The sequence below is a fragment of the Tarenaya hassleriana genome, unplaced genomic scaffold, assembly GCF_000463585.1.
Source record: "Tarenaya hassleriana unplaced genomic scaffold, ASM46358v1 Cleome10, whole genome shotgun sequence".
NCBI classification, from domain to species: Eukaryota; Viridiplantae; Streptophyta; class Magnoliopsida; order Brassicales; family Cleomaceae; genus Tarenaya; species Tarenaya hassleriana.
Window position 1 is genome coordinate 989,231 of NW_010960188.1, and position 16,285 is coordinate 1,005,515.

Genomic DNA, 16,285 nt, shown 5'->3' on the forward strand with positions numbered 1-16,285 from the left:
TTTTTTTTTTTTGGGGGGGGGGGGATGATTCTGCTAGGTTTCTTCCGACAACGTTTCTATACTGTCGTGATTACATTATGTTTCTGTAAAGGAAGAACCAAACCTGGAGGGCATCATCATGTTGTTCCTTGTCTGCAGGACGAGACCCCAACGACGAGTCACTGGCCATACCGGTTCTGGTTCAGGTCCGCGGCTTGATCCGCAAGGCTCGACCCGACACCTACAACGAGGATCTCCTCAAGGATTTGGACAGAGGGCGTTCGACTGAATTCGAGGTTGGTCCTAGAAAAACAAGTTCCCCTTTTCTACTTTTCCACAATGTCGTCGATTCACCTGAAAAATACTATTCCGGTTTTCATCAACAGCGAGCCATCCTGCTCTGGGCTCTTGACCCGGCAGAGAGAGATGCCTTCTTGGCCAAGAAAGCAACGAAATTGTTCACTTCTAACAACTGGGTCGTAGTGGAAATCGCTTGCACGAGGTCAAGTTTCGAGCTTTTCAATGTCAAGCAGGCTTACCAAGCTCGTTACAAGGAATACCTGGAGGAGGATGTCTCTTCCCACACTTCTGGAGATCTCAGGAAGGTAATATTATAATATTACTCAGTCGCTTGCTTTTGTCAGATTCTGCTGTTCTGTCCGATTTTTGGTGATAGATGTATCCATTTGTGCAGCTTCTGCTTCCTCTTGTCAGCACATTCAGGTACGAGGGAGAGGAGGTCAACATGATGCTGGCGAGATCCGAGGCCAAGATACTTCACGACAAGATCTTGGAGAAGGCTTACAGTGATGATGACTTCATTAGAATCTTGACCACGAGGAGTAAGTCTCAGCTCGGAGCAACGCTCAACCACTACAAGAACGAGTATGGAAACGCCATTAACAAGGTAAGGTAGAATTCGGGCAAAAAGCCACACAAAATTCCGATTCAGATTTTAGCTCTATCTTGCAGAGAAAACCCTAATCCAGTATATGCAGAACCTGAAGGAAGATCCAAAGAATGAATACCTCAAACTACTCAGAGCAGCGATCAAGTGCTTGACCTACCCTGAGAAGCACTTCGAGAAGCTTCTGCGTCTAGCCATTAACAAGATGGGAACAGACGAGTGGGCGCTGACCCGAGTGGTCATTACACGAGCAGAGGTGGACATGGACCGCATCAAAGAGGAATACCTGCGCAGGAACAGCATTCCACTAGACGACGCCATTGTCAAAGTCACTTCTGGCGAGTACATGGACCATCTTCTTATCCTTACCCGACATGGAAATGCTTTCAAAACTCAGTAGCCAGGACCAAGCAGATAAGGTTTTTCACCTGTTTTCCTGCGTCTTCCTTAGCTTCCTCGGTTTCTATGACCAGTTGTTGAAGAAAACTGTTGTGCGGCATTGAGGCAGTGTTATATATCGATGCTCTTCTAGATTGATTGGTCTCTGGTTTTGCTGATTACATCTATCTAGTATCTAGTGTCCATAATCTGCACCATTGCAGGTTTCACAATCTCTATAACCACAGAGATCCAGCCATCTCTGTTTCTTCTTCTGTCGTCTTCACAATATGTAAAGCTTGGACCTTTGGATCAAACTTCAACAAAGGATGCTTACCATCTTCCAAAAATCCGATCTTTCACCGAACCCATGACGACCCATCTCTCCATTTCCATTACCCAGAGACTGGAAATCGGATTTCCGAGACATCTTGTGTACAAACTAACACTCATATATTGTCTATTTAATGCGCATTGAAAAGTTCTTACATACACACGAAAGAAAAATAAAGATAATTGGAAACAACAAAATCAATTTCCTGTACTAATTTGAAAACTTACAATTTCCTTGACGCATGTTTCTTGATTCTAAGACAAAAAAAACAGAGACACGTTGTTTTTCTTCTCAGACTTGTTTACTTGGGCTTTCAGACATCCTCGTACCTTTCCTTGGGTTCTCTGAAACACCAGTCTCGTTTGTTTACAACTCTTGATCCATTGCAACTGTTCAATGTTCCACCTGTTCTGCTCAATGGTTTCATAGCACATCTTCTGCTAGCTTCGTGCCATATCCATGCCTCATGTCTGAAGAATAAGCTAGGGTTTAGACTCGTAAGACTCTGTAATACAGCATGAAGAATCGAATGACTAGACGTAATCTTGTGGCTAAAGCAGAAAGGTTTTTACCTTTTGGAAGTGGTTTATCATATTTATCTTTCGGGTCGTCGTTGTCGTCGTCATCATCATCCTCATCATGGCCCATCTGATCTCTTCCGTCATCCCCTATATCGCTTTCACTGGCCGTCTCCCATTCCGAGTCATCGCTTTCATGCCCATACACATCCCTCTCATCACCTTTGCCATGAACACCCCCATGCTTCAGAGCCGCCTCCCTAAACAACCAAGCAGCTCGCATTTGCTTCTTCACCAATCTCTCTGCGTAATCCGGAACCTTGTTTTGTCTCAGAGAAAGATCCGGATCATTTGACTGAGAACACTCGTTGATGAATAGAATCGCGTCTAACAAGCTCTCTTTCGCTAACCCGAGCATATCGTATGCCTGAGCCCTTCTCCAAAGGCTTTTGGCATGCCTGTTAACCGGGTTGTGCAGACACAGAGCACGAGTGGCGTCGCTAATGGCTGCCAATGGCTGCTGCAGTAAGAGATGGCACTGAGCTCGATTACTGTATAACACGACTCTTTCCTTCTTGGACCTCATCGGGCATAAGGATAACGCTTCTGAGTACTTTCCTGCTGCACCAGCGATGTTTCCTGACGAGAAGAGGGAATTCCCTTCGAGTTTTACCACTAAAGCTGCTGCTTGTTTTATGTGAAGATCCTCTTTCGGCATGTTCTTCTCCCATTTGAGCCGTTGCCGGGAATTTACTATCTCTTCGATTGATTCCTTCGATTGATTACTCATGGAGTTGCGTCCCGGGCCTTGTGATTGGAGGCATTCTTGAAGAACGCTGACTATGGAATCTCCAAGTTTCTTGTGGTCTCCAAGGTTTGCAATTTCAGCGAGGTCCACAAGGGTTGGCACTGCCTTATCGATCATCTGGAAAAAGGATCGTCGTTAATGGCATAAAGGCATAAAGAACTCAAGAAAGAATCTATATCAATCAAATACCTTGTGACATGTATTAGGATCTTGAAGCAGCCAAAGAAGACATTCTATTGCCATATACTGCCAATCATCGGAAGAACGAGCGATATTACACAGCGCCTCAATCATTCCGGCACAAGTAGAGACGGGTCCACGGCCGAGTTTATGCTGACAGATTGTTCTCAGCAAACCAATTCCGGCTGGTGAGTTCTCGTTAACGAGCCCACCCCACAATCCCGGAAGACTCACCAAAAACTCGGGTTTGCACAAAGTAGGAAGAAACTCGGGTTTAAAGGCAAAACAGTTAATGAGCTGAAGCGACCAGCACTGCAGTTGGCTAGCCCACTCCTCGGCTTTTCTCGACTCCATTTCGACACCTCCCATTCCGCGTGTCAGCAAATCACAATGGTAACTCAGTCTTCGATCCACGTTCTGATAAAAATGAGAATAAACAATCTCCAATGAACTCATAGCTAGTTGGATGGCAAGTTCGAGGATTTCCCCGTGATTTGCCACAGCAGGAAAAGTGGACGGGTAAGTAGCTAAATGCCCTAAAGCTCGAACAGCCACTCTCTGTTCGACCCAAGTGAGACGACCCCTCAAGAGTTCAACAAGGGGAGGGATGACACCGGCCTCCACAGCTCTCTCTGCAAATTCTTCCATATTCATGGTATAAGATCCGATTATATGAGCGGCATAATATGGGATGTATATGTTCTGGTCATGTGAGAGCCAGCGTCGGTTTTTCAGTCCTTTCCAGATCAACGCAGACATACACTCGAATATTCCAAGATCGATGAACTCGGGATCGTTTGGGTGAGCCATAGCAGTATTCCAGAGGCCACTGATCGGGAGGACTTGACCGTCGTCATCTTGAGAAGGAAGATCCCGAAAGAACTTGAGAATGCATGATCTTCTTTTGCTCGGGTTGCCTTCTTTCATTACACAGAAGAAACATCCTGGGTAAGGACAGTCCTGGGAAGCTTTATCCATTGCCAAAACTGTATTGTTTTTGCTCTACCCTTTGCAAAGTTATTAGCAAATTAACCATCAGGTGGATGAAGGGAAATATCAACGAGAGAACAATACAGCATCGGTCGATGCAAACAGAAAACATATTTGTATCAACAAGAAAATGCATTCCATGGAAATCAAGACAATAAAATGCCTTTCATTACACAGAAACAACATTACTGCCATCTCCAGAAACTTTAATTGCCGAAAAAAACGCACGAAAAACACTTGAAACCGAAGAATTAACACATCTCCGTGCTAAGTCAAAGCTGAAAACGAAAGGCCAGATGAAACCAGATGAGAATAAGCGTCTAGAAATAGATAAATTAAAATAAAAATGGTTACAATTTCAGAATCCGACAGAGAAACGAAAGAGACAGCTGAGATGTAATGATATATCTAGGTGTAACATGATCAAAACAAACTGCAGAAGAACTCGTAATTTTACCCCAAAGTAAACAGAATCCACACCTAATTGATCTCGCGACTGAACAACTGCATCGCTCGCACCAAATTCGATTAGATCTCTCGGGGGTGGAAAACCATCAAGAACTGAACTTTCTCAAATGGTCTAACAGTAAGATCCAATTCCCAAACCCTCAAACCCAAGCTAACCAGCTACGATTATCCAAACCCAGTAGAGAAAAATCCCCAGTAAACATTTACGGGAAGAAAGGTCAAATCTTTTAGAAACCCAGAAAAATCGGTCCCGCATTCGTTACACCAAAGGAGAAAAAGAAGTAAAATTTCCACTTAATTTCGGGGGGAAAGACGGGGAAAGGCTAAAGGAACGGAAGATACCTACGAAGAGCGAAGCTACGAACAGTACGAATCCATAAAGCAACTCTCTGCCCGAATACGAGGAAAAAAATTCTTACCTCTTCCCAAACAGTAGATCACTGCTTCGCCTGCATGTGATCCTCGCGATTTATAAGCTGATAAGGAGCAGATGCAGTAGAGAAACCGTCGTTTTGATTTTTTTTCCCCCTTTTTTTTAGAATTCGGACAGTGAAAAAGAGGAGAGAATGAAGCTCTCGATCGTTTTGTAAAAGTTTTGAGACAAGAATCAAAAGTGATTTGATTTGATTGGGTTCACAACGGGAAATCGAAACTTCCCAATATTAAAGACGCTGAAATGAACTCCAATTCCCCAGTGCCGCGTCTATCACACGCGCGCATATCCGGTTCGGTTCGGTACAACACCATGCCTAAACCAAACCTTTTGAATTTATTACTAAAAACATTTCCTGAACCAAACTGTGAATATGGATAATCTTAAGATTTGATTCGAGAAGTATCAGTAACAGCCAGAATTGTAAGAGAACAAGAAGATAAATCATTAGAAATAACAAGGGTTTGGTATTTGAATATAATTCTGAACCGGTTTGGTTTTACTAAACCGGATAAACACTCAAGATCCGGTGGTTTGGAGGCAGTTCTATTGAACGGTCTGAATACCGACGGGGAGAGCGCGTGGAGATGCTTCTTTATGTATACATATACTACGTATATACGTGCGTATGTCTGTATATGTATGTATGTATGTATTGGAAGGAGACAGGGTAGGGCCATGGCCACGCCCATGGCAATGGAATGGACGAATCGACCGTACCTTTGGAGACCCACACACCTTCATGTCAATCTTCACACAACGGACATTTTTCCCATATCGAGGCTCGTTCATTTGGTCTTTTTATACGTTAAATTTTATTTCATTATCCTCTACAAATTCTCAACTAATTATATAATCCATCAATTCGATCGGTCCATATTTATCAATAAATATACATGTATTATATGACATAATCAATAAAGTTTTGAAGAAAGTACATTCATGCTAATTCCGTGACAGAAAGTGAGGGGAAAACAACAAAGAAAATAACCCTAATTAGTAAAAACCAAAGTACTTCTTTCACTTTCAGAATATATATATATTAGAATTAGTAAAAGAGAGGGTAAATAAATATTCGAATTTTAAAAAAATTTAAATAATTGAAAGTCGTTAAAAAAAATGCGATCTTCACAGTGATAGGTTGACATTATCCTCGTAAAATGTAAATATGTTTTTTACCGAATTTCAGAGCATAATACAACGACATTCACGTGACAAGACAGCCTTTTTTTCATAAACTAATCATAATTAAGAATGACGAGCAAGACTGATGCGTGGGCGACAAGCAAACGTATAAAAAGGCCAAAACTCAAGAATTGTTACATTACTAACACTACCATTTTAATTTTTAACCATTCGTGTTATAAAAAAAAAAAAACTCTGACGTATACAGAATGAATCGCAAGATCAAGAACTTCGAATCTTGATCTCGACATTGTCAAAGTCGCAAGCCCTCGTCTGCTTCGTGTTGCTTTAGGAGATATGTCTGGTCGTGTTCGTGTTCGTGTTCGTGTTCATCCAAATCCGGACAAGGCAAGGCGTTGTCTTCTCCGAGATGCTGCATCTCTGACTCGATCAACGCCTGCATTTTCGCTCTCTGCCGGTCTCTCGGGTAAGTGCAGTACAGGAACGAGTAGATGGAGCAGCAGATCGCCATGGGAATCCCGATCGCTGTGTAGAGCGCCTTGGCCAGCGAGGCAGCGTTTTCTCTGTCGGTTTCGATCTGGATCGAGACAGAAGATCCTTTTGGGATCGGTCTGTATCCGTACACGTTCTGAGCAAGAATCCCGACAACTGGAGGAGCAAACGATGATAGAATCGACTCGAATGATCTGTCCAAGGCGTAGATGCTCGTCCTTGCCCTCTCAGGAACAATCTCCGCAAATATCGGACTGTACAAAACCGTATATACCCATGAAACTGTTGCTGAAAAGATCCAGACAAAACAGAAAGATGTCCCAAACAGTTATAGCAAGGTTGAAATGAATAATAACTCACTTGTTCGTAGCAGGAGCGTTCCATGAGATGCACAATCCCATGATGAACAAGACCAAGCCGTGATTAAACGCAGTGGATGGATCGTCAGGCAATACAAGAAGCAGAATGGCGGCTAAGGGAATGGCTGAACCAGAGCTTATCTGCGAGAGAATTATTCTCCCGGAATTCGGTAACTTCTTGGCCAGAGTATCTCCCATCCATCCGCCAAACAATCCCCCTACCGAACCAGCAACTATGAACAGTGTCATGAGAAGGGCAGTGGTTTTGTGAGAAAACCCGATGAGCTCTAACCACATTGGCGCAAAAGACAATGCCGACCAAGGGAATGAACCCGAGACTCCCTGCGCGACGATGATCTGGAAAGATGGGACCTTTATCACTTCCTTCGCTTCTCTCAGCAAAGCTTTCATGTCAGACCAGAATGTCTTGTGATGGGCTGTCTGAATTGTGTTGAGCTTGTCGTTGCTATAACGAGGGTCAGTTGCGAATAGGCGGACCAAGATGCCGACTATCACGCTTACCAGACCGATTAAGTGGAAAGCAATTCTCCAGCCGGGAACTCCCAGGAAAGATGTTGAAGCAATGAGAACAGAAGAGAGACCACCTAGGATGGAACCGATGTTTGCTGTCAGATGGAGCCAGCCAAACGCCATTCCACGGTTACTGTCATCGGTCGAGTCAGCAATCAGTGACTGGATGGCTGGTGTGACAATGGCGAGTCCTATTCCGTTCAAGCCCCTTGAAACTGCCACCTGGTTTAACACCAAAAGGATCGATTTTTATGTTGCTGGTGATAAGATTACTGTGGTTCACACAACGCAAGGGTCTGGTTTGTGTCTCGTGGGTTTCCTATTCAAGAAAGAAAGAAAAAAATGATCATGATCCATGACAAATTGTACATCCATTTTGGTTATGACCGTTATGTAAAATCCAATTTCATTTCCTGGAAAAAAAACTTCAGAGAATTTGTTTTATCGCTGAGGTTCAAGCAATCCCCTTGATCGACCAATTTCATTTTCATACCATTTTCCACTATTCTACAGACATCGGACAGATCAGTGTATAAGTAATCACTGCCCGGAAAACATCTTCGGCCAATAACACGAACAAATCGGCCGTCGAATTCAACAGATGACTTAAACAGAGCGACAAGACAAGAAAGTCAAACCTGGAAGAAGGTGGTGGAGATGGCGACCAGGAACGTGGCGGCGGACCAGAGGAAAGCGCCGAGAGCGATGACGTGAGCCCGGTTATGGCGGGAAGCCAGGTAAGCGGCCAAAGGGTAACAAGAGGACTGAACAATGGACCGGAACAGTGTCAGAGACCCGAGTCCTGTCGGATCGATGTGCAGAGCGGCTCCGACCTCCTTGTACACTCCCGGAAGCAAGGACTCGTCGGCTCTCTCCATGATTCCGGCGAAATTCACCAGAACCAGCGTCATTGTCTCCGGCTTCATCTTCTCTCCCCCCGACAGGATCTCGACGGCTGAGATTGGTCTTTCTAGAGGGTTTTACTGTTTCAACGATGACTTGTAGATTGACCTGGGTAGTAATACACTGCGAGTGAGAACAAGTGTGAAGACGGGTTGAAAACATATCTACGGTTCATATTGAGCTAACGGACACGTGTACGGCTGTAAATCATTTATTAGTGGAATCATAAAGCCTGACCGTCCGCACTGGAAAAGGTTTTTATAGTATGTGGGACCAGATTCCACGTAGGATGTGAATTCCCTGGTTTATGATTGGTTAGAAGATTAAAATTTAGGTAAGCATAACAGATGGCGAAAGGCAGCGTTTTGGCTCCCAGCTGACGTAATCAATAATTAAATTGGGTTTCGAAATAATGGAACGGGCTTTTTTATTTACGGGCCCAGTTGAAACCTTAGCTTATTCTTTTACCATATGGGCTTTCGTTCAATATAAGCCCACAAGCAAATTCTGTGATTGGATTTGCCAATTATTAAAATGAACACTAAAATTATAATTTTTTTTTATATAAAATGAGAGAAACCAGGTCACACTCTAATAATAAGAAAATATTATTTTTCAAATAATTAATAAAATAATAATATACCTCGCAATATCTATCATAGTAATCTAAATGGTAGGAATGAAGAGAAATAGAGTTTGCAAACCACGAGTGGCAAGTAAGACAAATAAAGAAAGGAAAGAGTTTCAAGTAGTAGGAATATTAAGAGCAAAAGCAAAATCATTCCTCCTTTCCCATTGCCATCAAGAACTCACCCTCGCAAACAATGGAGTTTCCGACGTATGCTTTCCCTTCCATTTTCGCAATGCCAAAACGTTTCTGAAGCTTGATGAGAGTCATCCTCATCACAAGAGTATCGCCTGCCACCACGGGCTTCCTGAATCTAACTTTGTCAATTCCAGCAAAGAAGAAGTTATCCCGAGAGCCGCCCACTTCCGGTTGCAGCATCACTATTCCTCCAACCTGAGCCATTGCCTGGATCAAGAGCAAAAGCTCTTCAGTTCTTTCTTGACATGTAGGAGGAAATCCGCAAAGGACAGAAGAATGATCCAATCCAATTCTTCTACCAATTACTCAACATTGACAGTCTAATAATAAGACTTTAACCTTTTGATGTGAGAACAAATGCAGAACTCGGTGAACCATCAAACATGAAGAAACATATGAACTCTTCAACAAGAACTATAAGACATGAGAATAGAACATATGTTTATTTTATTTTGATCACAATGTTATGAATTTCCCAGGGGATCACGACATTTGTTTCCTAATCAGAGTCATCTGATTCCAACAGTCCAGCAAACCAGAAGAATATTGCCTAGTAGAAATATCACACACAACAAGAATCTTTAGGAGAAGGGTTTAAAGTGTCCAAATCCCGTGCAGAGGCCTTGAGAAATCATAAGAATCACCTAAAAGGATCAGCCTTTCCAATGGCATGCAACCAAGATATCAAAATAGCCCCAGTCGAAGAGACTTCTGGTTGAGATTTCAGTACTATTTGGCACATAAATCTTTCAACTCACCTAACTAACTATGAAGCAATACCTGCAACAAAGTGTGACATCTTTATCCAGTATAATCTTTTGGGCAATTTGTTCCAATGTCCAAGTCAGATACCTTTCTTATCCGAGATTATAGATCTATGCCTATTTGTTTGGATAATCACCAAAGGCGGGGGGAACCAATATGGGCGAGGCCGGGAGATGGTTTAGTTTTATCAATATAAAACTCCATGTGACATACTTATCATCTGGAATATGCATTCCGACAGAAACTTCATACAAAACATCCTCCTGAGTTTCCCCTGATTCTAAACCAATACACAAGTAATAGCGCCATTCCAAAAATCAACGACTACTAACTTCAATTCTTTCAGCCCTTTGTATAACCAACTTCCGAACAGCGAGGAACGCATAGCTTATCAAGAATGTCTTAGACAACAGAAGCACGTACGTAAACTAAACCCACTTTCAGGGGAAGAACAAACCAGCCTTTGCAATTACCTCAACCATAAGAACGCCCGGCATTATAGGCCTTTCAGGGAAATGCCCAGGAAAGAAGTTGTCGTTAATGGTCACGTTCTTTATCGCTACGGCCGATACACCAGGCGTGTACTCTATCACTCTATCCACTAACAGAAATGGGAACCTACAGAACAATTCCCATCGGATTGAGAATCGACCCAAAGTTCGAATATCGTGTCAGAAAGTACAATTTGAAAGATACGTTGTGCAGAAATTCACCTGTGTGGCAAAATCTCTCGAATCTTATTTACATCCATCACCGTAGGAAACGCCTCGTATTCTGTAAACTCGACGTGAAATATTTTGAGAAAAAAAAAATAACAGAAATTGGGATCTAATTCTAAACAGATTACGGGGGATCTAACACAGTCACGGAGAGAACATTACTGAATTCGATTGGAGTCTTTGAGAAAAAAAAAATAACAGAAATTGGGATCTAATTCTAAACAGATTACGGGGGATCTAACACAGTCACGGAGAGAACATTACTGAATTCGATTGGAGTCTCTTTCTCGCTGTTGGAGCCATTCGGGGAGCACAAGACGAGCGAATTGGACCGGCGGTTGACACGGAACGTGGCGGAGCTGGATCTGGAGACAGGAAGAGAAAAATGAGCAAGGTCCCGAGTCGGACGACTCAGTGAGTTAGAGGAAGCGAGGGAGAAGAGCGAGTTCGACGCAGCGGCCATTGTCGATCAGTGGAGAGTCTGGAGACAGCGAGGGAGCAGCGGAGAGTTCAATGCGAGTTTTCAAAGACGGTTCAACGGAAACATTGGTTCAGTGAATAATAATAATAATAAAAAGGGACAAACGGGCCTTCTTTTGAGAGGCTTTGGTATTTTGGGCTTTTCGGATGAAATACTGTAGGCCCATTAATACACGTAATTACCAAAACGCCCATTATTTAGTGTGTGAACATCGACTCGTGAACAAAGTGATTATTTTTTATATTAATCAATGTTAAATCGTATAAAAATAATAAATTATTCATTTTATAAATTTCATTATTTATATTTGAATTTTTTTTGCTCTTTTTGTGTGATTGTGTTGATCCAAAAAAAAATATAGTATATACAAAATATTATTGTATCCACTAATAAATAAAGGTGTACATAACAAAATTGAATATCTTTTGGAAACTGCTAAAATATTGCTTTTTATTTTAAAATTTTGTTTTGGATTTTTGGTGGATTCATGTAAGTATTTAAACTAAAAATGACTTTTTTCCTAAAATTTTGTTAACCCGATCAAAATTGATTGATTTATTTTTTCTAGAAATTAGGATATTTCGTTTGTCCTTCACAATCACATGTGTAAATGAAATACTCACATCAAATATAGAAAAATCAATATTTTAATGCATGCCAGTATTTTTAACATATTACAACTTTGAATATCCACATTTTTTTTACGACTCATAAGACACTCATTGTAGAATACTAAAAACAATTATAAAAAATTTCCATTATTTTTTTTTTTTGGTAAGTCGGGTTTCCCCGACCCAAGAGCCCAGACTAATCTCGGCCCACGCATGGGAGCCTGCAACACACGTGGATGTAAATAGGCCGAAATCGGCAGGCGAAAGAGGAATCTCCATACTCTGGGTGTTGAACTCACGACCTTGTTTAGAGAAGTGAGCTCTCAACCAACAGAGTTTGGGTATTCCCCCAAATTTCCATTATTATTATATATTATATTTTACTTTCCATTTTAATATTATGTTAACTGATAAGTATTTATTATATATATATATATATGATAACCCTCAATTTTTAATTATTATCATCACGTATTTTATTCAACATGCAGGTATAGTACGTATGTATTTTATACATTCTTTTAAAAAATAAAACAAATAAATTTATTACCACGTTACTATTCAGCAAAGATAAAAGTTCACTCCACTATAACTATTCATAAAATTATATCTCGATTTTTTTTTTTTTTTTGCAATATCTACATCAAAGAAAACCCTGTCTTATTTCCCCATCCATTGGTAAAAAGAACAGACACAGCTAACGACCCATCAGAACCTCACCATACCCAAAACTGCCCAAATTATTTATTACCCTGTTTCCTTTGTCAATCACACCTATATAATATATTTTTCTAATATGGTACATTATTTTATTTTATTTTATTTTTGTTAAACATACACTATTTTATTATTGTTATAAATTATGGTTAGTCCACCGAAACTAAAACAATATTATAAGAGTATCAAGCCAGTTCATTGCATAATCATTTACCTTCACCAATGGCAAAACAAAACAAAAAATAGTGATATTACCTTAGTTTTAAAAGAGGAATAACGAAAATTTCTACGATATCGCAATTTACAACGTATTATAATGTTTTATTTGATTTTAGTTTCTTTGTTATACTTAATTTTTGACAAAAATAAAATGATTTATATAACAAACCGATAAATAAAATATAACTAAAACAATTGTCGTGCTTCCTTTTTAAATTTTTTTTACCCTTTCTTTTGTTTTGGCAACCTTTCTGCTTGACAGCGGAGGCAATGTAAAAATGCAGGATGCAAAAGCAGTAAAAAGTAAAAACAACACATGACAATTCTTCTTTATTTATTTTTATTTGGTTTGTAATAAGGGATTATTAAAAGTCAAACTTCCATTATAAGCACAATGATATTGACCCATCGCCTTTAATGAAGCAACTTGTCGGTTCGATCTGTTTATCTAGATTTAGCATAGCAAACAGTAAATTATGTCAAGTTTTTAAATATTCTATGAAAGCAACATTAAAGACTTTTTTTTTTTTGATAACCGGTTAATCCCATGTCCAAAGGACCCAGACTAATCCCGACCCATACGCATAACCGGTACCACACGTATGGGATGTGAAGCACCCGAAGATGTCCGGAGGTAAAATCTCCGTACCCTGGATATTGAACATTAAACACTTAGGCTTCTATTTTTTATTATGAAATAATTACTTTTTATTGCTTTATATGTATATTCTCATACCTGTGGTCACATCTACTTCTGCAAATTTCGAATTTCCCCACTTTTTTTATTCCTTTAATATCGTTTTATAATTAATTTGATAGTGACTTAATTCCAATAAGACCTCCTAATTATCGTATTACCGTCACATATTCATGCGCATCAACAAACGGAATCAAGTGAATTGAGTTGGAGGGTATGTGATTAATTTTCTTATTAATAATTCATCATTTTATCACATGTCTCCAAATTAAAGGATTTGGAATTTCACTCAATTAACCATGAGTGAGACATATGACATGTTTTGCAGATTTCATAAGGCTCCCTGTAAATAATTAAAAGCCAAGTCTGTTATCAGTTCTCGTCGTTGGATCTCTCTCTCCCTCTCTTTCTCTCCCATCATCTTCTCGTACTGTTTCAGAAAGCCAATTCACGCAGAGAAAGCGACACCAACACAAAGCTGTATAAAAAACACAAAGGGTTTGCTCCCTTGTCCGAAAAAATCATCGGGGATGGAAGAATTGAGAAGCAGAAGAGTCATGGAGACAAGCCCAGAGAGACGACGAAGGTCGTTATTGAATAATAACCGCCAAGAACAGGGCAGGGCCAAGAAACCAATGTCGAGAAGGGTCCAAGTTGTGTATTATCTCACGAGGAAGGGTCAGCTCGAACATCCTCACTTCATGGAAGTACTCGCTCCCTCGAACCAGCCGCTTCGCTTAAGAGGTAAGAACTCTAACAAAGAACAGAGTAGCAGTTCAGTTCGAAGCCCATGTACTCTGCTTATTGTTATAACTCACCATATTTATGTTAAAGTTTCGATTTTTATCGTCACTGATCAATTGGGTTGTCTCCATCTCCTCGGAAATCTCCGTTGGTCATGTTTCCTTAAATTTTGTCCGTGAAGATGTAATGAAACGGCTGACTGTTCTCAGAGGCAAGGGCATGCCGTCTCTGTATTCATGGTCGTGCAAAAGGTAACGTACGTAATGCAAAACATGCATGCACACGTAGACATTTTCCAATGTCTTAAAACCGAAATTATGTAATCGGGTTCTGTACATAATGACTTCATCAGGAGCTACAGAAATGGATACGTATGGAATGATTTAGCAGAGGATGATGTCATTTACCCTTTGGACAATACCGAATATGTGTTAAAGGGTTCTGAGGTTGTGGACGGTTGTTCCGGTGAGTTCATCAAAATTTCACACATGCCCGTCGAATTCTCCGTTCATTACAGGGTTTTTTGGTTTTTAATTAAAATTGCAGAGAAATTCCAAGAGATTCGAGAGAGCATACACAAGCCATCTTCAAGCCACATGCAAGAAGCACCAAACGCTCGTCTTCTCCGATCTAAACCGGAACACCATGACAGAGCAAACAGATATGTCGGAAACAGAACGGCGTCGTTTGATGATCAGGAGCTCTTCGCCGGCGACCCAGGGGAGGATGTGGAGGAGGACGGAGAAGAAGAAGCTTACGACATGGACGAACCGAAAACAAGCTACACTTCCTCCACGACGCCGCAGTCTCGTTGCTCTCGAGGCGTTTCGACCGAGGAGCTTGAATTTACCGACCAAGAACAACGACGGTGCCCTGCGAAGCCTGTCCGGTCCGGGTCATCCGAGTCGACTCGCTTGGACTCGGCGGAGCTCCAACGACCTGGTGGCGGTGACGTTTCGAAGCGGTTCGAGGACGGTGACCCTGTGGGATCCGGGTCAGGTCCATGGGGTCGTGGGTCGGTCCTGATGCAGCTGATCGCGTGCGGAAACATGGCGGTGGCGAAAGCCAAGAACGCGTCGAACCTGAGTTCGAAGCCGAAGGATCAGGAGAATCTTCGTAAAGGTGTGCTGTGTAAGAAAATCGCGGCGAACAGAGCTGTCGGAGAAGAAGATCTTGAGATGATAAAGATCATGTCGGATAATCCGAGGTTCGGGAACTCACAGGCGGAGGAGAAAGAATACTTCAGCGGAAGCATAGTGGAGACGGTGAGTAAGGAACGAGTCACGGCGGAGCCGGTGCTCAGGAAATCGAACTCGTTCAACGAAGAAAGGTTAGCGCGTGACTGAGTTGACTCGGTACTCGCATTTGCATGGAGAAAGTTCTTGGCGTAACCATTTATATAAACCGACCGAAAAGAATTTGTATGCATACACATGAGTTTATTTGTTTTTTTAATGTTGAATTGAACAGAAATAAGCGCATAGGAACAAGCGACGAAGGCAGCGAGGAAAAGATGAATGTGAAGGGGAAATGCATGCCGAGAATAAAGAGTTCGTGCTCTATTTCGTATTCGAAACAAATAAAAAATTGAACTTTGTGTCATCTATTATATGGTTAGCACTTAGCAAGCAATATGTGGTAATACCACGTGGCATGTTTTACTTTTATCATTTATTATCGTGTTGTTAAATTCTACTTAGGTTCTGAATTGTGATGTTGGTGGTATTAATGGAAGTTGAAATGATTTTGTTGTTTGTTTGTTTTTTTAAAAGAAAAATAATTCCGCTTTCACTACTTTTCATTTTACTGAAATGATTAAATGAAATAAAGGTGGAATAATTTAATTAAGGATCCCACAGCGTTTGAATAGACTCTACTCCCGATGGGAAATTAATGGACAAGAATAGAATAGTGGCAAAATCGCAAATAAACGATTCGCGAATCCGGCGACTTTTCCTCCCCCTCAAACCGCAACTAGAATTAACCAACGATGGAAATGAAAACGTGAGTAATAATAAAAAATTATCCCGATTAAACAATTATGATAGAAATGGATAAAAGAGAGAAGACTCGCGAATTA

The 16,285-nt window shown here is 41.1% G+C and overlaps 5 protein-coding genes across 12 annotated transcripts in view; 2 read left to right on the forward strand and 3 right to left on the reverse strand.

The window, feature by feature from the left end:
• Positions 1–1,425, forward strand: part of LOC104799004 (annexin D2) — a 1,839-nt gene extending 414 nt beyond the window's left edge. The window contains exons 2-5 of one of the 2 annotated variants that reach the window (XM_010521294.2): positions 139–275; positions 366–584; positions 674–886; positions 969–1,425. In XM_010521294.2, coding sequence (XP_010519596.1) covers positions 139–275; positions 366–584; positions 674–886; positions 969–1,286 — 887 coding nt within the window. In that variant the 3' untranslated portion in view covers positions 1,287–1,425. The remainder of the gene's footprint in view (positions 1–138; positions 276–365; positions 585–673; positions 887–968) is intronic. The other variant, XM_010521300.2, reaches the window with a different exon arrangement.
• A 282-nt stretch (positions 1,426–1,707) lies between these two features.
• On the reverse strand, positions 1,708–5,180 carry LOC104799015. Of its 6 annotated transcripts, none has more exons than XM_010521321.1 (4): positions 4,982–5,180; positions 3,114–4,106; positions 2,171–3,041; positions 1,708–2,080 (listed from the first exon to the last, which is right to left on the reverse strand). In XM_010521321.1, the coding sequence occupies exons 2-4, from the start codon at positions 4,080–4,082 to the stop codon at positions 2,022–2,024; spliced, it is 1,899 nt and encodes a 632-aa protein (XP_010519623.1). In that variant the 5' UTR covers positions 4,083–4,106; positions 4,982–5,180; the 3' UTR covers positions 1,708–2,021. The 6 variants fall into 6 exon arrangements, with proteins under 6 accessions (XP_010519623.1, XP_010519652.1, XP_010519614.1 ...); XM_010521350.1 differs by having other exon boundaries at positions 1,708–2,068; positions 3,114–4,111; XM_010521312.1 differs by having other exon boundaries at positions 3,114–4,111.
• Positions 5,181–6,301: 1,121 nt separating this feature from the next.
• On the reverse strand, positions 6,302–8,503 carry LOC104799050 (protein spinster homolog 3). 2 transcript variants are annotated; one of them, XM_010521362.2, is made up of 3 exons: positions 8,162–8,503; positions 6,994–7,745; positions 6,302–6,887 (listed from the first exon to the last, which is right to left on the reverse strand). In XM_010521362.2, exons 1-3 carry the CDS (start codon positions 8,447–8,449, stop codon positions 6,434–6,436), a joined length of 1,494 nt encoding a protein of 497 aa, XP_010519664.1. In that variant the 5' UTR covers positions 8,450–8,503; the 3' UTR covers positions 6,302–6,433. The 2 variants fall into 2 exon arrangements, with proteins under 2 accessions (XP_010519664.1, XP_019057017.1); XM_019201472.1 differs by having other exon boundaries at positions 6,994–7,842; positions 8,162–8,253.
• A 575-nt stretch (positions 8,504–9,078) lies between these two features.
• LOC104799058 (3-hydroxyacyl-[acyl-carrier-protein] dehydratase FabZ) lies at positions 9,079–11,263 on the reverse strand. Its single transcript, XM_010521374.1, has 4 exons — positions 11,001–11,263; positions 10,731–10,791; positions 10,491–10,635; positions 9,079–9,459 (listed from the first exon to the last, which is right to left on the reverse strand). Exons 1-4 carry the CDS (start codon positions 11,197–11,199, stop codon positions 9,205–9,207), a joined length of 660 nt encoding a protein of 219 aa, XP_010519676.1. The 5' UTR covers positions 11,200–11,263; the 3' UTR covers positions 9,079–9,204.
• A 2,636-nt stretch (positions 11,264–13,899) lies between these two features.
• LOC104804548 (protein UPSTREAM OF FLC) lies at positions 13,900–15,919 on the forward strand. The gene is made up of 6 exons (XM_010528861.1): positions 13,900–14,205; positions 14,387–14,456; positions 14,558–14,670; positions 14,752–15,535; positions 15,676–15,755; positions 15,906–15,919. Exons 1-6 carry the CDS (start codon positions 13,992–13,994, stop codon positions 15,917–15,919), a joined length of 1,275 nt encoding a protein of 424 aa, XP_010527163.1. The 5' UTR covers positions 13,900–13,991.
• Positions 15,920–16,285: the final 366 nt, after the last annotated feature.